This window comes from Eubalaena glacialis, chromosome 3 (assembly GCF_028564815.1).
Source record: "Eubalaena glacialis isolate mEubGla1 chromosome 3, mEubGla1.1.hap2.+ XY, whole genome shotgun sequence".
Taxonomy (NCBI): domain Eukaryota; kingdom Metazoa; phylum Chordata; class Mammalia; order Artiodactyla; family Balaenidae; genus Eubalaena; species Eubalaena glacialis.
The window spans coordinates 56,761,205-56,786,412 of record NC_083718.1 but is presented as its reverse complement, the minus strand read 5'-3'; the positions used below and the strand labels follow the sequence as shown (position 1 = coordinate 56,786,412).

At 42.1% G+C, this 25,208-nt stretch overlaps 1 protein-coding gene across 1 annotated transcript in view; it reads right to left on the bottom strand.

Moving 5' to 3' along the window:
* ASTN1 (astrotactin 1) overlaps positions 1-25,208 on the bottom strand; it is a 318,570-nt gene that overhangs the window by 191,425 nt on the left and 101,937 nt on the right. Inside the window, exon 2 of the mRNA XM_061183080.1 lies at positions 3,653-3,840. Within this exon, the coding sequence (XP_061039063.1) occupies positions 3,653-3,840 (188 nt within the window). The remainder of the gene's footprint in view (positions 1-3,652; positions 3,841-25,208) is intronic.

Sequence of the window (25,208 nt, the reverse complement as noted above, 5' to 3'; positions counted from 1 at the left end):
AGAGAATCCTTGTGTACTTTTGTAGTTTTAAACATCAATTATCTTGCAAAATTCGAAATAAATCTCTTCAGCCACATTTGAATAATGTAGGAGGTTAAAATACATCATGTGACCCTCAAAGCAATAATATAAGATTTCAGGAAGGAAATCCAATTATTCTATGTAAGGAAGAAATAGTACTTCTTTGGAAAAAATAATTCAAAAATTTTAGGATGTGATTGAAAAATAAGAACAGCAAAAGGTTTTTTAAAGTTTTAAATTGCCAAGTTCCTAGCTGAGGTATTGGTTTTCTGTAAGCCCATGATTTTGCTGATGGTATATATATATATACTGGGCACAGTGTAAGAGAGAACTTACCAATTTTCATCCATACAATGTCAAAAGGATACAAAAAAAGGGTTTTCCTCTGTATCTCATTCTCTCATTACTTATATTGATATTTTGTGTGTAAATAAAACACAGTAAATGCAAAATATAAAAATAAACAGCAGTCCCTGCCCTGAGGCTATATGGATGAGAAAAGTGTAAATACAAAATGAAAGAAATGTAAACTTTAAGGTGTTCACAGAACCATTAATTCCCTCTGCACATATTAGAAATATTTCGGCTTATTAGTTAAGCTTTTAAATATACATTTTCTTAACAAGAGAGAAATGGTTGGGTATATTCATGTTTTGATAACCTTAACTTTTCTCTTTTTTGAATTACGCTATTTGGATCCAATTAAAAACTGCATCAGTATTGATTGTTATAGTTAATGAAAAATAGCCCTGCTATTGTTATTTCATAACTAACAGGGTTTGGGTAATAAGACTTCATTTAAGTGCATTTCGCTGCCCAATACTGTTACTAGTCAAAGGATTTTGCTATCTTCTAACATTTGTAATGTTGTCATTCCAGATGACTCAAATGGCTGCCTACTTACTTCCAAAAGATATGGCATAAAGTGTATCAGATAAAGTCTACCAATCCCTGAGTCTCTTAAGAAGAAACCATCAGAGACTCTGGGAACGACATCTTCAAACAGGATACCTTCAGGCTTGATTTCTAAGTTGAGGACAGATACGAAACTTCAAACTTTGAAACTGTTTCTAGAATAGAATGTAAAGGATAGGAGAGACAGTGTCTGAGGGTGGATGCACTAGGAATGGAGGAAGGTGGGATAGCAAGAGGGGTTGCAGGAAGCTCCATTGACCACACCATCTTTGCAAGGATGGGAGGGAGTACTTATATCTTCAGTTCACCTTGGGGGCCCTATGCTCCTGCAGAAGCCACAGGCTTTCCTGAATTTTTCATGGAGATGTGGACCCATCCACATCCAAGAGGGCAAGCCAGAGACAAATAACACACTTGCCCACCCTTACCCTTTACTCAAGCCCTTTGAACCTCTGCCCCCTCCAGCTTAGTTGAAAATAACATAGAATAAACTAAAGTCAAGCTGAAGCAGTAATCTCTCCCATTTTATTTGGAAAACTGAACATCATTGTTGGTCTGCCACGGGTCACCAGTAGCATATAAAGGAAAGAGCTCAAAGAGTCCCAGGTTTAAGGCTGACTTTTGTTCTCTTTCCAGTTCAGTGTCCACTTTCCATTAATTCCTGCCCAAGGGGGCTCAACAAAAAGCATTAGCAATGTAGGGCTTCTTGTAAGGGTTATTACGTTTTAAGGACACCATTTATTTCCTCAAATTCTTTGGCATCCTTGATCAGCCACCCATCCCCACAAATATGTGCACACATACACATGCATACACACACACTTCTCTGGATAATCTATTGGAGCACCTCATTCTGAGGATGGAAGATGGGGTCCTTGCTACACTGAAGATATCATGTAGCAACTAGGACAATCTTTGGACTGTCCTCCCACAGATGCTCACACCACTTCCCCAACCCCCACTAAACACACCTTCTGACACCTCGCCTGTCTTAACCTCTTACACTCAGGGTCTTTCTTTCAGACACAGCCACTCCCAACGTGAGTTCCTGGGAATCTCTTTACAGTTCTCTTTACCCTAAACATTTTTGTGGTGTTACAAAAACTGGACCTTTGAAATGGTCTTGGACCAAAAGAAAACAAAAACTATCCATCACAATGACCGCTTCCCACATTGGTGGGAGGATGTGGATAGCTGGTGGAAAGTCTACCATTGTACCGTTCTTTTCAATCAGACCACATGATAAATACAAAAACAATCTGACCCCTGCATCTGTCACCCCAAGCGATGCCAGGGCTGATTCTGCAGGTCTGCCCGATCTCACCACAATCTGGAAACTACAAGCTACATTGAAGAAGACAAGCTTCCCTGAGAGAAGAAACAGTGGTCTTTGACTAAGGATGTACAAGTACTCTAACCCTAATGTTATAAACCTCAATTAATTTGTAAATGTGAGGCACAGTAATCTGATTTACCTGCTCACTTTCTGGCATATCTGGACACTGAAGTTTTTCCATTTGCTATTCAAGGACTCTTTTCTCAACCACATAGTTTAAACAAAGTAGAGCAGCTGTGAATATGCAGGTAATCTATCAAGTCAGTTTTTCATGGAGACACTGGCTGAGGAAGAAATAGAAGGCTTGCATTCTGAGATTTTATCAGAGATTTTATGGGGATATTTTCCATGCCAAATATTTAGATAATGAAAATTTTAATACATCTAAAATGTGCTCAGTTTTCCCCAATCTAATACACAAAACTAAACAACACATAGTGATGGTACCAGAGTAATAGATTAATTAAAGTTTAGATCAAGATCTCGTTTGGTTCTCTGTTGAATTTCCTAACAGTGAAAGAGCCCATCCCCTCCCATACATATAGTCCGCAGATAAGCAGTCAAGTCTCAACCTGCTTTCAAGCTACCCTAGGAGCAGGTGATGTATTGATTTTACTAATAAAAGTACCAAGTGAATCAGGCATGTTCCATTTCTACTGGGAAATGCATTCATTTATTCCACAAGTAATTATAATTAAGCATTAACTATGTGAATGCATTATTCTAGGTGTTGAAGATACACCAATGAGCAAAACAATACCAAACAAAACCCCTGCCTGCCACTGTAGCACTTACCTTCTAGTGAGATTCTAAAACACAAGTTCCTAGAATTTTAGGAAAAATTCTCTAATTTTCAGAAGGGATATCTTAGAAGGGATGTTGATGGTGATATTTCTGAGATGGGCTAGAGAGAAAGGCAAGTATCAATTGGCACACCCTTTATTGTAAGAGGAGAGAAAGCCAGGACTGACTTTCTCTCATCTGGGAGAAGAGGGCTCAGTAGCAGCAAGCAGCTTGGCAATTCAGTCCCTCAGCAAACATTTATGGAGAAACTGTTATAAGATATTCTGATCTAATTGAATAATGCCTTTCTAAGACAATCCACTACCCCCATCTGACATTGTCTCTGGTTTGTAGAAGTTACTCCCCATCTAGGTATGTTCTTAGAACAGTCGGGTAATGGTGGTACAGAAGTAACTGCAATTTTTACTTACACCACAGGTGGAGATATTTCCCATAAATGGGAAATGTACTTATTAACAAGATCAATGATCAGACTGTGGAGTTGGGTCCTACAGAGCTATGTCTACGGCACCCACACTCTTAATGTCAAGGAAATATAAGCCATAGCCTGAGAGGCTACAGTTGTGCTGCTTTTACCATGACTGAGATGTGGAGGATTCTCAGCTCCTCTTCTGCCGACTCATGTTGGGGTTCTTCGGTTGGGTCTTGTCCAGGGAGGCTCGGGGCACCATCTTGGTGGTGGATGTGAAAAAGTAAAGTGCCATTCTCCAGCCACTGCTGCCTCCAGCGCACCAGAGGGATGTCCTCCGTGTTCCCTGAGATCTCTAGAGGACAAACACCAAAGGCACAGCTCAGAATTCCAACTGGACCAGTCCAAATCTCCTTTTCATCTCCTTCCTAGACATTGGTACCAATTAGCCAGTGTCAGATGAAGACAACAAAGGGTTTCTAACTATAGTTAAGTCAGGCTTACTGCTGCTCCAAATCTCAAGGAAGGGAAGAGGCCCTGAGAAGAAGAGAATTATCCCCCCATCAGTCTTTGTACCATAAACTAGTGGCCCAGCCTCTCACCCACTGAGAAAAATACAAAGGTAAAAATTCAAGTTCTTCCCCATATTTCTATGATCAATAGCATCCTTTACTTAGCACAGTTTGAATACCCTGATGACCCCTTGAGGTAAATAGAAGATTCTTTGCCTCTTGTAAATTTGAAAGTGTGAGTTCCCTAGAAATTACTCTGAGACACCAGTGAATCTGCCAAGGAGAGAGTTGGTAATTACTGTGCAGGGAACTGGCACTTACAGAAGAGTCCTGGGAGGTTACTGCAGAGCCACTGGAGCTGGCAGGTTATTTCTAAAACCACCATCATTTGCTGCATAGTCCACTGGAGATGTCTGATACTTGCTTTGGCAGGTAAAGTAACGTTTTAATTCCCTTTAATTTTTCTCTTCATTTTTGCAGAGCAAAGGTGGTATACATGAGAGGGCTGCAAAGAAGCAGGCCCTTACCACAGACATAAGTACTCACCTGCTTTCAGAGCTCTAGACCCAGGCACTGAAATATCAACAACAAACAAATAACAATATACCGAAACCTACTATGTACTTCATACTGTAGGTGTTAAGTGATGCTGCAGAAGTATACTGTTATGTGTTCCTTTCTCTAATATTCCTAAGCAATATCAGATCAAAACTTTGAGACATCCCACAACAGAAAGAACCTGATTAATCCAGCTTTCTTGAGCTTCATTTGGCCCTAAGACCATTTTTTCCTTAACAACTATTATCATCCTCGGAAACTAATATTCTGCTGAACATACTTTGGCAAAGCATTGCTTTATAAAATTTCATTTTTTTTTGAAAGGCATGGCTTCTTCTCCCAAAATTTATCACCTTTGACTAAACAATTCATTACACATAAAGAAGATATAGTAAGATCCCTTTAGAATAGTATTCTCATCAAGTTACCACAATCATAAAGAGGAAAGCCATTTTAAATATTTATAGAGTTTATAAATATCTTTCACTCTTTGTGGGAGTATACAAATGATGTTCGCTGTATTTATTTACTTATATAGTTATTCATTCATTTATTTAACAGACACACATGGGGCATGTATTATGTACGCACCAGGCACTGTTCTAGGCACTAAGAGACTAATCTAAATGAGGTTCTCAACAAGTTCTCCAAAGTAACCCACTGTGAATGAATGTGTAAAGTGTTACACCACATGCATAAAAGTTTTGTGGAAACAGAAGCAGGAAGCAGTAATCCTGCTTGGGTAGAGGGTGGAAGATGGGAGGAAAGTAGCGTTGCCAGAAGAAGAATATACTATAGTTTTGGGCCTTGAAGGGTGAGTGGACTTCCTACAACAGATAGAGAAGTGGGGAACAGACATTCAGACATTGATAGGAGAATACGGAGGAGGAGGAGGAAGATGAAGAATATTGGCTAGTCCTCTCAGGGAAGGTCAGTGAGAAGGATTCATGAGCCACAGGTCATCAGCCCATGATGATTCCCTAGCTCATCCTACCATCCTACCTCTCCTCCAGGAAGGAGAATAAACTTTGGAGTGTGTAGGAGGACGAGGGTGCAGCAAAAACAAGGTGCTCGGAGTCCCCTTCATTCTTAGCCTCTCCCCCTAATTGCCTGAAGGACTTAGTCATCCTGTTGGGCTGGTAAGCTGTCCATGCTCTGGAAGTGACCGGCACAAGCATCTCGGAAGCTGTGGTGGGCAGAGGGTATGCAAATGGAAGATCCCCTGCAGCCTGGTCCTGGTTTTCCCCAGGCACAGCTCCATTTGTTAAGTGAGGCAGTGACAAAAGCTTCCCAAGTTCATCTTTCCTCTAAGGGGTCTTTACAGATTTCCAGGTGAACGGAAACCCTCCAGCGCACCTCCAAGGGTGCCTGCATAGACCCGCGGCTGCCACATGACACTTCATCACAAGTCCTGCAATCACAAACCCCACTCGACAGCACTCACCCTTTCTAACCACTCATCAAGCCTCCACATCAAAGCACTGGGAAGGTTCTTCCTAGGAAACACACCCTTCTCTCCCAAGTCCATTTCCTGACATTACAGTAGAAACCAAACTCCACCTCCTTCTCATCACAGACATAAGAATCACAAGCAGCGACAGCTCCTAATAGAGCACCTAATGGCACAATTAAATCACCTAGAGCAACACACATCCAGCCTCTTGCCTGCACCTGCTCTATTCCACACATGTCAGGTCCCACTTTAGCCCTTCCTGTAACTATTCAAGAGGAATCCAGCACCTCATACCTCTAAAGCACTCAACAAACTGGCTTTTTATTTCCCAGGAGAGCCTCATCAAGGAGGTCAGGCTCATTACCCCTGTTTTAACTGTGGAAGCAGAGACAAGTAAATACCCAGACCAAAGTCACCCAAGCCTGACACAGAACAGGGACTAAGACAGATGAATGAATTTCTATCAGATCCCCTCCACCTCCAACACAGGCATCAGACGACATGACCTTCGAACATGCATAAAGAGAGGAAGCAATCGAGTTGAAAGCCCATGGGGTCTTTCAGGAATTTTTGTGCCACAGTATTTAAATTTTTTGCACAAAGCCTTAGTATTCCATGAGTTCTTTTACAACTGAAATATAATTCACATAAAATAAAATTCACCCTTTCAATATATACAATTCAGTGGTTTTTAGTATATGCACAAAGTCGTGCAACCATCACCATTCTAATTCCAGAACCTTTTAATCAGCCCCAGAAGAAACCCTGTACCCACTGGCAGCCAAGACTGTTTTTGAGAAGGAAGGACTCCTGCTCCAAGGTTCTAGGAGTGATGGTACCAAGGAAAGAACGGGTGCATTGGGGGTATGGGGAGGTGGGCTGAGAGCACAGAATCTCTAGCCTTGGCTTCCAGCCCAGCCCTCTGAACCTATCTATGGGTTATTCATGCCAAATTCCTTTGGAAAATGATATCCTGATTCTGCCCAGACCAGAATCATCATAGAGGGGAAAGGGTGAAGGAAGGAGGGTGCCATACCTGCCAGTGAAGGTGCCTGTCACTTTTTAGATTGAAGATAATTACAGAACGATAATTTCCTCCTTGGTTTTTTTCCCCTCTCCTGGTAAGATCTGACACGGGAGAGCTAAAATGCTAAACTAGGAACTTACTTACTTATGCTATATCTGGCCTGGGTCAACCAATGAAAAATCACACAGGGCACAGTAAATGTCTTGTGAATTTCATCACAGTGGGGCTGAGATCAGAGCTTGGAACCTCAGTGTAATCATGTTGGTCTGGACGTCAGCAGAATAGCTCAAGAAGAATAAATGCTCAGAAATTGCTTTACCAATGCAAGCCTGACCTGGGACTCCCAAGGAGCAAATATGGGAGGTGATCAAATAAGTTACTTTAGTCCAAGACCTCCTGAGGGCTGTGGATGAGGCTCAAACAGAGCCTTTGCCAGTGTACTGAATAAAACAAGTGCCAACAGGAGCCTGCACAGTCATCTCAATATACCACAGGTGGCATGAGCACCACAGCCATCATCACACTGTGGGGCTGAGATCTCCAGAAAGGTAAGGCTGCCCTTACTTTTAGCACTCCATTTGTCCCATTCTTCCCCTCTGTTAACCTCACAGATCTCAGCACCTCCAAAATTCTGGAATGCCCGAAATTTACAGAAACCAGGGTGCCATTCATTCTTTTTTTTTTTAATATATGTTTTTTTCCCTTGTAATGAGAACTCTTTTTTAAAAAAGTTACTTATTTATTTATTTATTTTATATTTGGCTGTGTCAGGTCTTAGTTGCGGCACACGGGATCGCCTTTGCGGCATGCAGGACCTTTCGCTGCAGCGCGCGGGCTCTTTGTTGCAGCATGCGGGCTTCTCTCTAGTTGTGTCATGCAGGCTCCAGAGCATGTGGGCTCTGTAGTTGCAGCACACAGGCTCTCTGGTTGTGGCTCGCATGCTCAGTAGTTGTGGCATGGGCTTAGTTGCCCCGCTGCATGTGGGATCTTAGTTCCCCAACCAGGGATCGAACCTGCATCCCCTCCATTGGAAGGTGGATTCTTAACCACTGGACCACCGGGGAAGTCCCAGCCATTTATTCTTGAATACACAAAGATCCTTGGAGCACACTCTATTTGCCACATTTAGCAAGTTGTGCTACATGGTTTCTACTCTCAAGGAGCTTTTGGTCTAGTAAGAAACTGAAGACAGAGACATGAATAAGTACTCTAAACCGTAATAGTAGTGCTGGGTGAGAGGGTGGTACTTGGCTGGGCATATAGCCTTGGAAAGGGATAAAATGGGAAGAAATGTTGGGCGGCAATTCGAGATGAAGAGAACAGTGTGTGTAAGTGTGTAAAGGAACAGCAGGATGATGCATGTTTGCAGAGCTGCGGGAGGTCTGGTTATGCTGCAGAGTGAGGATATGGAGAGGAGTAGTAGAGGACTGGGCTGAAAATCCAGATTGGTGTCAACTGTAAAAGTGGTGAATGCCAGTTTGAAGGAGTTCAGAGCTATTGGAAAGTCATCCATGGTTTTATTAAGCAGAGGAATGAATAAAGCCACGAGTAGAAAGATGAAGAAGACCCAGAAAGAGTAGCAGACAGACTAGACTCAATCACAGTCTCAATGTAACTCTGATCCTATATTCTGCAGGGACCACAATACTAAACTGGAACTCAGGAGACCTCGGTCTAGAGTAACCTTGAATGGGATGCCTGGCTTTGAATTTTCTCATCTGTATACGGAGGAGCTGTATTGATGAATTTTAAGATCCTTTTGTAACTTGCCATTCCACAATTCTAAATCCAAAGGGTGTGCTTCATGTGACCACCTAGAAAGGCAATGATTTCAATGTCCCAAGCAGTGTCAAATCCTCGCTCCAGTCTAACCTGCACCCTACCTCTTCCCTCCCTCTGAGCACAGAGTGGAAAGGTTACAGATGATTCGATTAGAGTCTTTAGAGGCCAGGCCCATCTTCAGACTGGACCTCAGGCTGGTGAGAAAGGTTCTTATTCATGCTGATACAGATATGTGGATTCTAAGAAAGAAATCTTGGAACTTCTGGACGCAATAGAGAACCAGGAAGATGGGACCTTGGGCAGGGAAAGTCACACTGCAGAATAACCTGGGATGGGGAAAGGCAGAGAGAAGGAGAGTGAGATGAAATCACTTTTAAATTGGCCTTAGTCATTGTTCTAATGTTAGCTTGTGAGCTGTGAGCTTGCAGCACTGTCTTTTTGTGGGGTTAGCTTAGGACACCCAAAACTTGCTACAAAAATCCCTGGTCCTTCTTTAGGCAACCCCGCAGGCTGAGAGTCCCTGAACTGACCTGCTAAGACACATCGTATCAGAATCAGAATTTCCCCAAAGGACAACTTCACTGAGGACCAGATGCGTGATGTCTTCTTTCAAAGAATCTGGCCATTTAAAGTCAAATGTGGATTTGAACTAGGGAAATTCTCAAAGATCCTTTAATTCATTGAAGAACTTAGAGTAGCTTAGGTTAGTCCTGGCATTCTGGGCTCCCTTCCCACTCCTGGCAAGGCTGAGTTTCAAGCTAAATCCAGTTGTGTAGTAATGAGGTGGCCCAGGTGTTGAGGTCAAGTCAGAAGGAAGCATTAACTTGTCAATTCTTAGCCTCACGTTGAGGGCACCTGATGAACTGACCCTGCAGTCTTTCAAGATTGAGGGTGACACCCCTGATGGCCATTGCTGATCATTATAAGACCCTGCTTAGATCAGGATTTTCAAACTCATTGTTAATCTTAAAAACCCTTCCTCCAAACCAAATCTAATATGGCTTCTGAGGGGGTTCCCCAGAGCAGAGTTAGAAAAGAACTGGATCAATTGGAAGACAAGTAAAATGCACCACCATGAAATTCCCTGCCATTAGGGGATTGGAGGGGGAATGTCTATGGGTTATTTGTTTTGCTTGGTTGTTTTTTCAATTCTATTAAGTGTGGTATTGTGAAAAGCCTCATATTCTTTATGAAATAATTACAAGGGAAAGGGAACATCTCTAAAAATAGAATCTAGCCACCCGTCCACCCTATGCTATCTCAGCTGTCATTCTGGGTTTCCCTGTGCGACGAGGATTAAGCGCAGAACTTTAGTGGTGATAAGCTAATTATCCCAAACTAAGAATAACAAATGGGTCTTGTCCATCAGTGACTATCATTAAGGTGACCAAAGGTAGGCCTGTGATAGAATTACCCCCTTTTCTTCCATTCTTTTTTACTACCCCCCCCCCAAACCCCATTTCAGAGTTTGAAAGATATTGATGGTAGGTCTAGTTTCCCACATGGTCTCATTATGTCTTCCAACTAAAACTATTAACAGTGGCATTAATTTTCAACACCTTTGTAAGAAAATAACCTGCTTAAGTCAGGGGTTAATAACAGTAGAGGATCACAAATTATCCTGTAAATCTTTACTCTGGTATCAAACGTGACCCAAGTCTTTAATGTCTCTGGAACAGCAGCCTCTAAAGACCCCAACTTGTTCCATAAACATAATGAAAGCAGTGCATTAATATCCTGGCCATCTGTGAAGAAAGATGAGGGACAGATGAAAATCAGACAAAGGAGAGGGATGCAGAGAAAAAGGACAAAGTCGGGAGAAGTGAGGACAGGAAACTAGGCAGAGAAACAAGGTCCCATAGGTTGAGTTGGCTGGGCCTCCACACCTCTTGCCATCTGGTATGGAGTTCTGGTGATGCAATCCCACATCACAGAGTGATAGCCACATAAAATAAGGTGCCCTGCTGAGCCTGAAGTCCACCAGCTCACCAATGGCTTGCCTGAAGTTTGTGCCTATGTAGGCGTGGCTAAGTGAACAACCAAATGGGAGATAGTACAGCTAGGTAATTCTTTTGTGAAGACGTTCAGAATCCAACTGGAAATGGAACTCTCTTTGTGGTTCTTCTATTAAACTCACAGTCGGCCGTGGAGCTGCTACTTATCATCTCATTCTCACTCCTCTGCCCCACCACACACAACTGTGTGAGCAAAAGCTTTATAGCAAAATGGCTTAAGATTTCAAGAATCTCTCGCCCAATGGAAGAACAGGATGTTCCTTTTCCAAGTAATTCAAACATTTTTGACTTTCTAAGATTTGGAATAGAAATTTCCACTTGTGACCAGAAGAAGGATAACTGAATTTCTATTTCCTCTGCTTGGTGACATTTGTTCTCAACAGCAAAAGGAAGAGAACCTCAAATCATTAATGATCCAATGATAAGAAACGGAATGGCAGGTTAAAGAGAGCTTTGGATTGGGGTGGGAGGGCAGGAAAATGAGGCTGCTATAATTTCCCTGGAGCCCACTTTTCTCATCTTCAAATGATGGAACTAGAAGGTCTCTAAGAACCTCTCCCCCAGCTCTAACCATGGTATTCAGTGACACTGGCTCTAGTTAGACTCCAAATCAGGTACAGTCTAAGTTTCTGCATGCCAATTGGATAAAAGTCTCTGGAAGTTTTTTCCAAATCAGACTTTCCTCTTGGACTTTGGGATGCTTCCAGCTTAGTCCAGCCTGCCAACTTATAGACTGGCTGTATTGCAACTCTTGATAGTGACCTATGGAAACTCCAATCAGCGGTCCCCAATAAGAAAGAATCATCTTGCTTACAGATGTCTGCAAAGGGTCTCCGATGAGTTTTACTTTATGTGTTTATGTGAACAAGGTAGTCTAAATAAGAAAATTTCACCTGATTTCTCTCTGCAGCCCCACAAATATCCCTCTATAGAGCTATATTCTAAAAATCAGAAATGTCAGCTTCCTTTAAAGCTGCTTACCCACCCACTTCTCTGTTTTCTGAAGAGGTTTACAATGGACTGAAATAAACTGATACCAAAAGCAGGAGTGATGAGAGAAAGAAAGAACGACTCGTACAGTCCATAGTATGTTGTCTCTGGTGGTGGGGGGGGGGGAGGAGCAGTGGAAAGCGGAGGGTGGTTTTGTAAATCAGACTTGATGAAAAGCAGCGAAGCATTCTATGGATGCTGCTGGAAGTAGGTCACTCTGTGCTACTCTGTGCTGGCATGAATAGCAATCGAGCAACTCTGCGCACATTCTATTTACCTAGCCATGGAGATGAAAACATTCCTGTGGGGTGAAAATGCAGCCAAAACGTTCTGACACAACCAGAGAGATGAGGAGACATTCAAATGCCTTATGATTTTATCCAAAATGGTTTGCTTGTTCCTACAACAGTGTTTCTCTGGATCTTTTCAAACCTCTGCAAAGAGTTTATCCACATGATACTCATTAAAGTCTCATTTGAAAGGGAAAAAAAGCCCAAAGCTCTTTGAAAAAGGCAGCGTTATCTGAGCTACAGATGTACAAAGAAGATTTTTAAATATATCTAATTCTATTCTCCACTGCCATCTGACTGACCTTTGTAAATTCAGATAACAGCACACACTTAACAAAATCTGACATCAAGTAAGATGTGTAATGGTATTTAAACTCGGTAAAGTTAAAATATGTATTTATGGATCATTTCATACACTGTAACGAGAATAAGTCATTTTGAAGCTTGCGGTTTCACAATTGAAATTCTGATTTGAGCTTTGCAAGTCCTTGGGGGCCACTTCCCTGTAGTGTGGCGTTGGAAGCAATATGGACACATGGGTTTGGGAAAACCAGGACACTGGTTGTAGGGTGATTGCAAGGAAACTGCCTAGTAGATCCAGTGAGAGCTCTGTGCATTCCGAGTCCTCTCTCGTACTCTAGTCTTTTATTAACAAAGAGCTTAGTATTTGCTATAATTCTCTGACCTCGAACAGTGAGGTCCCCTCACTGGTTCTCATCTTATAAAATGGATGGGAAAGGAAAATGATAATGATATTTTGATATTTGATAATGATATTTTGATATCACCTACAAATGACTTACAAAAGGAGACTAGCCCATTGCTTGCCCTAAACTGTCTTGATTCATTTCCATTTCTAATTAGTTCTCATCCACTTGGATTTCTGTTCTTATCATCTATGATTCAACTCAACAGTAATGATGTACATATTATGTGCTGGCCTCTGCTAAGAAGCCCTTTCAACATTCATGAACTAACTTAATCTTTAATGACCCTTTAATGTGGGTATTTATATTTCCATTTTACAAATAAGGAGCTCCAGAAAAGTCAAACTACTTGACCAAGTTCACCCAGTAAGTAAATACTAAAATTAGGGGAAAAAAATTCCTAGTCGTTTTGGCTTCAAGGTTACTGTTGTTTTCCACTATTTCAATTCCCATTCTCTCATTTTGCACATCTCAACCCCAGGATAACAGAAGTGCTTAGCAATATCTGGCATACAATGAATACCAATCAACATCAATATCCTTGTCATTATTAACACTGTGGTTTTTGTTGTCATTATTAGTATCACTCACATAAATTCCAGAATTGAGCAATGATCTTTGACAGAGTTCAGCAAAGGGTAATTTTAACTGTCACAAGCTGCTTAGAAGTCTTCCTAAGTCCAGGAACCATTAAGAATCAGTTCACTTCCAGTGAGGAACCTGGCCAAGTCATATTTGTATATCTCTCTAATGCTCCTTAACAAATTGAACATTCCTTAGATACCTCTGATGAAACCCCACTTAAACTATCTTTGCTTTAAGATCTGGCCACAGGGCTTTTCACAGATGATGCCATGCTGTCCATGTTCATTCAAGGCTGGCATGCAAGGCTAACTTGGCTGAGCTTGCTATAAGGCACTTAGCAAGACACTCAGTAATTAAAATGGGCAGGTCATCCCAAATGGACATGGGACTGGCTGACACGGAGCAGGACCCTCTGGGGCTCCTGGGCACAAAATCCTTTCTGTGTCCCCCATTTCTTGATTACAGGAAATAGGCTTCATTCATCCTCCATGACCTTCCCTGAGTTCCAACTAGCAGGTTCAAACAGTTGCTAATTAGGGAAGGGAGAGGATGCGAAGACAAAGGAACGGTCAAAAGAAACAATAGTGCAGCCTTGGGGCAGGGGCCCGGTTGCCCCTCAAGGGATACAAAGAACAATATCTTTAAGCTGTTTTGCAGGTAGTGGAAGCCCCACCAGGTGGGAAAAGGTAATGATATGCTGCCCACAAGCACCTAGACCCCAGACCAGTTGGAACCAGAAGGTTGATGATGCTGACTCCCACTTACCTCACCACCAACCAATCAGAAGAATGTCCACGAGCTGAACATGCCCTCTTTGAACCATTACTATAAAACCTCTCACAACCACCTCCAGGTGGGGACACACAGTTTTGAGGGCATTAGCCCACTGTGACCCCCTTTGCCTGGCAAAGCAATGAAGCTATTCTTTTCTACTTTACCCAAAACTCTGTCTCAGAGCATTAATTTGGTGTTGGGGTACAGAGGCCAGATTTGGCTTCATGATGACTGTGCTCAAGGAAGAGGGAAGGACCAAATAGAAATGGTGTTAAAATAACAGCTGAGCTTCCTTCAGGGGTAAACTGAGTCCTTTTCTGCAGATTAATTTGTATACGTGCTTGTTATCATAAACACCTAGAGGTGCCACTCAAATGGAACCTTCCATTCTCATCTTCCCCCTGACGGACAAAGCTTTCTATCCCATTCTTACAGACCTGTGAGCTCACCTCGCTGACTGTGACTCTGCCTTCTTGCACACACATAGGCGGGGAGCCCGAAGCTGGGTGGCCAGTCATCTGTCTAGGCTCTTCTCTCTAAACCACTTTCTCCTACAAGAAAGGAGGGTCAGAGTAGCTTCTAAAGCCTCTTCTCATACTAAAAATTCTCTGATTTTATTTTTTATCTTCCTACGATCTGCAATTACCATAGTGGGGGCTGAACCTTAAGTTCCTACAAAGTGAAGCTGGGAAGTGGTAATAATCTTCTGTGTCTCTGTTGTGTTATTCAGCCTGAGAAAGGGGAGTGGGAGGGAATTCTACAGACTGGAGCACATAGAAAATTCCTATTCTAATCACTGTGTTTCAACTTACAAAGACCTTTCTTATGAGGCCCCTTCTCTTTTCATTCATCAGTCCTCTGTGGTAGGTTTTACAGAATTAGGATCGAAGGCCAAAGAGGGTAACTGATGATCTCAAGGATTAGAGCTAAAGTGATGGAGCTAATAGGGATCAAATCCAGCCTTCTGACTCCAAGCACAGTGCTCCTTCTACCAACCTGTGCTGTCTACCAAAGCGATGTTTATTTATACTGAGAACTCGTGAACCACTGTGCACGTATGTCAGCTTAACGAATTAGATATACAGAAGATATGTATCACTAGTAAACACTGGCAACAGTTTGAAGTTTGGGCTTATAGACCTGGGAATGAAATTGAGTTATTAACCAATTCACACTAGTGTACAAATCACATGACAATCTGATGTGATTTCCCTGTGACAGACTCCCCCGGAGGATCAGATCTGCTTCTTACTGGATTCCAGCTACTGGTCTGAAGACTCTCTTGGGCCCATTTCTGCAGGCTATTGTGTAAATGCTCCTTTCAGAAGAGGTCAAGATGAACTCTAAGTGACCTGCCAGACAGATATCTCCATGGAAATATTAATCTAGCCATCTAGTCCCTGCTGGGTGAAAGATAATGATTTACAAGAAATACAAGGCCACTTGATTGCTAAAATATGTTGCTCCTCAGCTGGGAATAACGTACAGTACATTGACAGTACCAGTTGCTAACACCTTTCTACTTTTCTCCTCCTCTTTCTTTATTATAGCCCTCTCCCTACTCTATCTTAATTCTAAAGCCCTCCCTCCTCTACAGGCCTTCCACACAAAACACCCATTATGGGGCTGGCAGTGAGGAGTGGGAGCCATGCATTCTTCACGAAGGATGTATTTGAGAAAACACGTCCGCCATTTTGCGTTGGTCAGTAGCACCACTCTTCACGCCTCCTGTGTTCCTCCGGCTCCTCTCTGTGCTGGGCCCCGCTCTGCAGTGTGTGTCTGAATCTCTGTATTCAGATAATCATATGCACTTCATAGTGCCAAGGATGTTTTCCTCTTTTTCTCATCTCTGTTATGAGTTTATATTTATGCTTTGCACAGGCCAAGTTTAGTGTTCATAAAGTTCTCAGTGATGTTATGATCAGGCTGAATTTGACAAGATAAAGTAGGACAACTGATAATTATTACTATTTTTCAAAACAATAAAAGCTAACTTTTATTGAGCACTAACTATGTGGTAGGTAATGCGCTAAACACATACATTCTCATTAAGCTACTTGACAGTTGATAAGGTAGGTACTATTATTAACCCCAGATTAGGAAAGTGAAGCACAAAGAGGTTAGGTAACTGATCGTATGACTTTGGCATTGTGACTGTAGAAAAGGCACACACCCTTCCTGAAACCTCACCCTTTCCACTTGCCACTTAGTGAGAGAGAGGTCCAGTGTGGGATCATCAACATGCAGGCCAACAAATCGACTTCAACTATTGCCCCCCTTGACCACTGTGGTAGGAGATAAATGAGGCAGTGTCCTTGGTATCACTGACCATGGTCATGAGAATGGGGAGTAGTGATGCATGAACTGGGACCTGATAATCTGTCTACAGTTCTCTTTTTTTTTTTTTTTTTTTTGACCTTGGTCAAATCAAGAGTGGAAAGCATTACCTGGGTGCATGAACAACATTAGTCCCTAAACGTAGACTGTCTATTAACCCAGTATACAATATGGTTATTGCTTATGAAGTATGTACAACATGACAGGTGCTACCTAAGGACTTTTGAATATATTAACTCATTTCATCTTCACAGTCATTATGAGTTGGATAACAATCACCGGTAAGAGGGCTGAGGTACAGAAAGGTTATGTAACTTGCCTAGCATCACACATTTAGCAAGTGGAGAAGACTGGGTTCAAACGGGATGTCTAGCTCCAGATTCTGGGTTCTGAAACACTGTACTTTCCTGCCTCTTCCCTATGAAACACCCTAATATATAGTCCCTGTTATAAAACTAATTTCTAATCAACCTACTTGCTCACTATGTGTTCCTTGCCCCTTTTCTCTTGGTTTTCTGCCCTATTTCTGCCCTGTTACTATTCTCATATCTTAATGGACATTACATTTCTTCTGGAGGTTAATTTTTAATTTTCAGTAGCTCTCCACACATATTTCCACTGCAAGGTGACCTCCCATGGTTAGTTCTCCTCCTTAGCTGATCCTAGCATACCCTACCAGCACCAATGATCAGGAAATTAACAGGTGGCACTGACATTTCCATTCTCTAATTAGTAGCACTCGCCCATTAATTAGAAGGTCTAACTAAAGCAATGTTAGTGGAGTTTTGCAGAAAGAAAAAAAGTGCTGGGTTTTCTGCTTCTGTTTCTGCAAGAACACACTGTAAAGGAATACAGCTATGTTTCACGATCAAGTCATTATATTGTGAATACAAGTGATGGTAACTGGATGATTAGACTTAAGTCAGGACACAAAGACAGGAACTTAGGGACAGCTAATAGCTTCTCCATCTAGCTCTCAGCCTATGGCCAGAAAGGCACAGAGCTGGAAGGCAATTCTGTGTCAGGGGCATATATCCTCTCTGACATCAGCCGTAAAGCTGATCTCAGCTCCTTAGCAATTAGGTCTTTTTCATTCATGAAATTTTCAGTATCTTTTTTGTTTTGTTTATGGCATCTATATTTTCTGATTGTACCACACACTGGAAAATAAGTTCTCTATGAATAATACCTTGTCAGTGAAGTGGAACTTCCTTTCATTTGCCCTACACTCACCTTCTTTGGGTTTCAGATAGAGCTTTGAGTCCTAGCAGTTGAGTATTTGGTGAACAAGGGCACATATACTTTATGTGACAAATATGGGCACATTCTTCTCTTAGTCTTTGTATCCACAGACTCATTCATATATCTTTCATTCTTATTTGGCTGTTGTGTCTAGCACGTGTCAGGTTTTTTATTCTTCCTTCATATAACCACACCCACTTCCTGCTGACCATTACAGCTGCCTTTCTGTGCACTTTCTCTGGGTTCATTAAATGCATTCTCTGGAGGGGGGTAATGCAGCATAGCTGAAATAGGAAGGATTCTAATATCAGAAAACCTAAGTCTGAGACAAGGGTTCTGCACCTGCAATCTAAATGCCTCAGGTTCTCGATCTTTCAAAAAATGGAAATACAAATATCTACCTCACAGGGCCATAGAAGTGAAAATGCACATGGGAATGCTTTGAAATATGAGAAATAAGAGCTGTAGTTATTATTAATGTTATGTTCATTAAAGATTAGCAACAAGAATAACTTCTTTTATTCCTGGTAAAAAATCAGTGTGATTCTACTTAAGTGTAGAGTGCTGTTGTGTTTCCCATGCCCTTCATGATGCCATTTCGTTCCTCTTTTTCAGCCAGGGTAGCATATCGGGTCAATGTTTTCAGAGAATGATTTTAATGAACTCTAGGTTATTTTCCTGAATCATTAATGAAATGACAGAGAGCCTTTTATTTTATATTTTATAACTATAGCTAGAGCCTGTATCTGGGAGAACATTACCTTGAAGTTGATGACATGAAAATCACCACCCTCTTTTCTGTCCTCTATATAGATTCTACTGCTCTTCTTGCAGTTTGTCTCCATCAATTTGACTTCCTAGTATATAAAGTTAGTATCATCTAAACCATGTATGAAGACTTTTATACTGCTTTCCTAACTAAGGCTCCATGCCCAACAAATACGGTAGTAACTTACCATCTAAAAAATAGATTTCAAAGGTAGAACCTGCCAGAGCTTTTTGAAAATCTAAGTAGATCCCCTACAGAACAGTGATCATTCAGACTTGATTTTCCTTTATAGATTCCCACTGTTACCATGTCTTCCCCCACCACTGTGCCTACCTCTTCCATGCATGCTAGGTTCAATTACGTAGAAGTATTTACAGATCTCATCCATCAGCATCAACTTTAGGGGTTTGCCCCCAGTAAGGGCTCAGAGTCCTTACAAACTGGGAAGGTCTGCCAGATCAGGTTAAACTAGATACTTTGTACCACTTTCCCTAACTTCATCTCTGAAGTTCTTCAGGATGCATGGGTGTATCTCAGGCAGCACCAGTAATTTAACTATTCTTGTTACCCAGTTTGGGGTACTCTTTGTACTCAATATTACTTGTTTTAGTACTTAAATTTCAGGAAGTAACATGCTTGATGAAAATTCACAAATTCTTCAATATAAAAAAGTCATTCCATCAGTTAATTTTATCATTTTCCCCCTCCTACAATCATGAGAGAATTTACGGTTTTTCAGACTGGCATCATTTCTTTACATCTTGTGGGGGATCTCTTATATGCTTGATGGTTATAAAAATCTATTTTTGGTCAATTAATTTCTATTTAGCATGTATTTTTCATACATAATAACCTATTAGAGTTTTCCAAATCCTTGCCTTTTTTGTTTTCAATTTTGATACTTAAATTGTTCCATTAGTACAAAACATATGCTAGGGAGCTTTGTTTTCTTTGTGAGAGGTTTCTTCAATCATTTAAGAGATAATTTATATCCTACTTTGTGTTATCTTTGTTTTTTCATGAACAGCCAGACCTGGATTTGGTGGGGGAAAGAAAGCTTCTGGTGTAAAGATGGCTTTTCTTTTTCTGGGCAGATCTTTCAATCTTAGGTGAGGGATCCCTAAACTGCAGTGGAAACCCCTCACCACATCCACTCTCCTCACAGGAGGGAAGCAGAAAGCCCAGCTGACTGGCCTCTGGAGTGAGACGAATGGAGGGGGAAATACAGCCTTTGCCAACACGGAGGGCCAGTCATTTGGGGAGGGATAGGAGAAGGAAAGATGTTTCCCGTCTAAGTTTCTAGGATTGTGTTACAGATGACAAAACTAAGATGAAGGGACTTTTGAAACTAGCCGTCTCGGCCTCTTTAATTATCCTGTCTAGAGAGAAAGTCTGTCATCAGGGCTGGAGTCTGGGACTGTTCAAAGAGATTGATTGGAAGAAGACACTTTTTCGTCCCATCTAGATTGCTGCGGTTTTACTGGAATTGAGGCAGGCCATAAACCTATCAGTGACTCAAGAAAATGGAAGCAATTAGGTCTGCAGGTGCGCCTATTTGTCATATTAATGATGGATCTGTGTTAATGTAAGTCACGGAGGCTTCTGCATGCGCGCTCTCGGCTGCGGGGGCGTGAAAGGACCTGGGGGCGGGGCTGCGGCTCCACCGCTCCCATCCGGGAGTCCGGGCTCACGGGCCGATGAACCCCCGCCCCCAAAGCTCATCCCCTCCATCCAGCTCAGGCTTAGACGCTCTCTCGCGGAGGCTCCAATTCCAATCAAACTATTTCATAGATGCTGGATTTGACTCAGGTGAAGAAAACTCTAGTCGAAGAGACGTGGTTCCATGTGGAAGGAGTATGATTTGCAGGCCTGATTTTGCAGTCAGACAGACCGGGTTTGAATATCGACCTTTCTACTTCGTACTGGTTTGTCTTGAGCCCAATAAGGGTTATGATATTTACTTTAGAAAGTTGTCGTGAGCAAGGAATTAAGTCATAAATGCAAAGCTCTTAATAGAGTGTCTTGGAGCTACGGCCACTTTAATGATTTCTCCTTTTCTGACCTTGAAAACATTTTAGCTCCTAGAAATTCATTGCCAGTCATGCCTCATAGGCTGCTAACGCCTTCAGGGTGAGGAGTAGTATTAGGAAGGTTTAGGAAAGATGGGTAGGCCAGTCACTAGGCACGCCAATCCTAGCGCTTGCCCACTGCTCCTTCCACAGGAAGCTGCCCCCCCCCCCGACTCCACAGCCCCTTCCTCAGGCCCTTCTTTCCACAGGAGCCCCTGAGGGTGGGCACTTCACCCAAGGGCAGCCTGTCCATAGACTGGGCAGGAACTCACGAAGTGGCTCAGCACAAGAACTTGAGCTAATCAGATTCTCACTCTTAGAAATCTGAAATAGGGAACGTGGAAGGAATCAGCAGAAGCAGGCTCAGAGAGATGCTTAGTAAAAGCGCAGATGGGGAGTCTGGGCCATAAGGGTCACTTCAAGCTGGATAGATGAAGAAACAGAAGAAACATGAGTAAGCAAAGCTCTGAGGTAGAGGAGAGACATCGAGCACAGAGGGAAATGCTAGTCAAGATGGCAGGGGGAAGAGAAGGAGCAGATACACAGCAGGAGCTGAGGCACACTCATGCAGGACAACACAGGGAAGACCCCAAAGCCCTTCCCTGAGCCCCAAGTGCCATCTTGGATCCGGGTCCACCTGCCTTGAGGCCTGGGAGGAGCATGGCTCCCATTCCTTCAACCCTTCGAGGTCACTGCCTCCTGCTGACACGAGGGAGTCCTAACAAGGACCACCCCCATCACTGAGTAACGTGAGTTACTGTGCCTTACAATCAAAGGAGCCTACCCACTGAGATGTGATACCCTTCAGAGGATCTGGAATGCTCTGAGAATTGCAAACGCTGGCCCCTCACTAGATGGCCTTGATCACAGCACCCAGCCCGAGCCTCCTCTGATCGCCTGTCACAGCTTATAGAAGACTCTTTTTTCCCCCTAGAACAACAGGTAAATACATATAACTCTTTATGAGAGAAGTCCTAAAAAATGTTTGCTTAGACAGTGAAAGAGTAAAGGGAACCCCGGTTTCTTCAGAATTGTGTCTTCTCAGAGTCTAGCTATGGCTCTGAAGTCTCTTTGTAATTTTGTTTCCATCTGAAAAATGGGAGTCATGATAGCACAATGGCAAACCACAATATGCTGCTTGCTGTAAGGTTGTGAAACATGCCAGCAGATAATGACACTGGAAAGGCAATGCCTTCTTCTTTATTATAAAAGAAAAGATTTTCCTTTGTCAACCCACATAACTTAACAGTCAGAAATAATGAGAAAGGAAACAAAAAAAAAAGCACTGTACATGACAGCTAAAATCAGAATTTGATAAAATACTCTACTTCTAAAGGGATACTGTCAAGTAAAAAAAAAAATCAATTTGGGTAGGAAAAAATCTGGTTTGTTTATTAGTTTTGCTCCTAATGCCACCAAATGGACCTCAATCTGAAATGGCCTTTGAAATCAAATTTGCTGTTTTCCAATTCTGCAACTTACTCTTTATGCTAATTTGTCTGCACCTGCAGGGACAAAGAAACTGGCAGCATTGAACATGAGATCCAGGAAGAAAAAGCAACACAAAGATTCAGGAAATGAAACCAGGACTAAATCATATTAGGTGTATAAAGGTTGGACTTTTTATAAAACAAGGAAAGAGTGGATTGAATGTCTGAGAGAGTATTCTGACTGTAAAAATGACAGATCCTTGGTGAAGGACCTGGTGTCTTTCCCAGGTCCCAAAAGAATGGCAGCATGGGGTGTGGGGCAATTTGTAAGGCCAATTGTTGGGGCCAAGCTGGGTCTCTCCCAGCTTTCATGTCCCTTAATCACGGGGGTTATTATAAAAATGTCTCAAAGAGTTTCATCCTTCAGGAATTTAGCCTCTAGAAGTTCAGGTTAATTCTCCCTTCCAGTTTAAACATCTGTTTAGGGCTCTATTTTGAAAGAAATATCACGATTTTAAGGAAAAGACCCAGTCACCATTTTCCCATTGTTTTTCAGTGTCTGGGCCCCATTTCCCTTCTCCTGCTTCCCTGCTGCCATATTACCAGGTATGCTCTAAAGGTGCCTGGGAACCAAACTGAGTATCCCAGCCATCATAAAACCTAGAGACATAATTACTACAAAGGAACTTAGAGATACTGTCCTCATTTTACAGATGCCCAATCCTTCAAGGGCATAAATGCCACACCCCCATTTAAAATATAACAAAAGCTCAGAGAGTTAAGTATTTTGCCCAAGGTAACACAGAGCATTAGCCCATAAGAAATCCAGAGAAAGAATCTCAGACCAAGGCTCTTTCCGTTATACTGCCTCTCAAAATCCAGAAAAAAATTGAAAAGATTTTTTTTTAATATTCTAAGATGCTTCTACTTTGAATATTTTCTCTATTGCTCTGTCCAGTATATTTAATTTTAGACTCTCTGCACGGTATAAAGCACTGTCAAAATTCAAGTTCTGTCAATAGGCAGTACCTGTTGAGGTCCACTAAGTGCTGTGAATGATACGTGTTTAATGCTCAAGTAGAAATGTCAATTGCCACCTTGGAGTTATTAGACTCAGGGAAAAAAATCAATTTGGCAGGTAAAACGCTCAGCAGCCACACTCCCACTATCCTTCCTATTCTCCTCTTAAGCATCTCTTCACTTCTCCATTTTCTGCCCTATCAGCAGGGGTAAAAGAATATTGGCATCACACATCCCAAAAAAGACTTGATATAAAATTAAATAAAAAGGGAATCAATTTTTTATCCACTGCTTAATTTTCACTAGACCAACTGTCTTATCTCCTTTAGACCAATACTACTTTCTTGTAGAAATAAGGTCACTTTTATGGTTAGTAATTGCATCAAGTGCATTTCTGTAGCAAATGACACAAATTCATTTATGAAGTAAATTTTATTAATTGCGCGACTGATGAGCAAAGTCTGTGTGTCCCATATTTGTGAATATAAAGAGATGGGATATAAGAGATTAACGGACTTTCTCAAAATCACACCACGCAAGAGGATAAGAGTTAGGGTTCACAGCTCCTGTCTCTTCAGTCCAATTTGTTATTGGAGTCACAGAGGAATGTCTTTTAGTGAAACTTCTTGAGATTTTAGGTCCCTAATTCTGTTCTGTTTCCCTAGGGAGGAAACATAGTGAAGGGGAAAGAGAATGGACTTTAGAATCAGACGTGGTTAGACTCCCAACTCTGACATTTGCTAGTCACGTGATTCTAGGCAAGTTACATCACCTCAGAGTTTCTGTATCTTCATTTGTAAAATGTAGATAATAATACACACTTCAAAGTCTGTACGAGGATTAAATGAAACTATATGTGACGTGTGCACTCAATACATGTGTGCACGTTTCCTGTCTGTATTTTTTTTTTCTTGGACAATTAAACTATAATTGAGCCGCAAGAGAAAGATGACAAAGTCTAGAAATTGAAGACTCGTCTTCACTTATTTCTAATTAGTTTGTGAGTTCTAACATTTCAACTTGAAAATAAGATCAATTTCGTAGAGAAAATACACTGATGGTACGACTTTAAATGCCCGGGTCTTCTCCCTGGGCAGCATGCTCCATTGATCTTTCGATTCATGTGTCAATGCCACGTTTCATTACCAAGACTTTATAATGCGTAGTAGGGAAAATATGAACTGGAAGAAGGAAAACCAGGGATCTCTCACTTGACTGGATCACTAGTGGGCTGTGTGCACTTTCATTCATTCATTCATTCTTTTTTAAAAGTATTTTACTGAGTCCTACCTTCATGCCAAAGGCTAAAGTTTACAACTATGAATAAACCTGCCCAAAAGGAGTTTACATACTAGAATGGGCAGGGGAAACAACAACAACAACTAAGAATGCAATAACAGGGCCGTGGGAGAAGTATACACAGGATGGAGTGAGGGTATAAAGAAAGAGTGGCCCATTCTTCCTAAGGAGAGGGCATCAGCACGGTTTAAAAGATGATATCTGCACTAAGCTTAAAGATAAGTGTGGTTATCCCAGCAGAGTGCGTGTGGTGAGGGGAAGCTACTGCATGAGGTAGAGCCGTGTAATAATAGCATGGCACCCTCCTAGAACATCAAGATGGCACTTGGCAGGCTGTGCTACGCTGAAGAGCTCACTGGAGGTCACACTACAGGGGACACTGTGTGGCATGCTTAAGAGTTTGAACTTTATCCTCCAGGCAAAAGGGAGTGGAAAGACAAGACCTGGTTTGGGCTTTTAAAAAGGTGTTTGTGGGGACTTCCCTGGTGGCTCAGTGGTTAAGAATCTGCCTGCCCATGCAGGGGACACAGTTTCGATCCCTGGTCCCATGTCCCTGGTCATGTGCCGCAGAGCAACTAAGCCCACGCGCCACAACTACTGAGCCTGCGCTCTAGGGCCCGCGAGCCACAACTACTGAGCCCGCATGCCACAACTACTGAAGACCGCACGCCTAGAGCCCATGCTCCACAACAAGAGAAGCCACCGCAATGAGAAGCCCGTGCACCGCAACCAAGAGTAGCCCCCGCTCGCCGCAACTAGAGAAAGCCAGCTCGCAGCAATGAAGACCCAACGCAGACAAAAATTTTAAAATTTTTGAAATAAATAAATAAATAAAAGGTGCTTGTGGAATGCAAAGACCAGAAG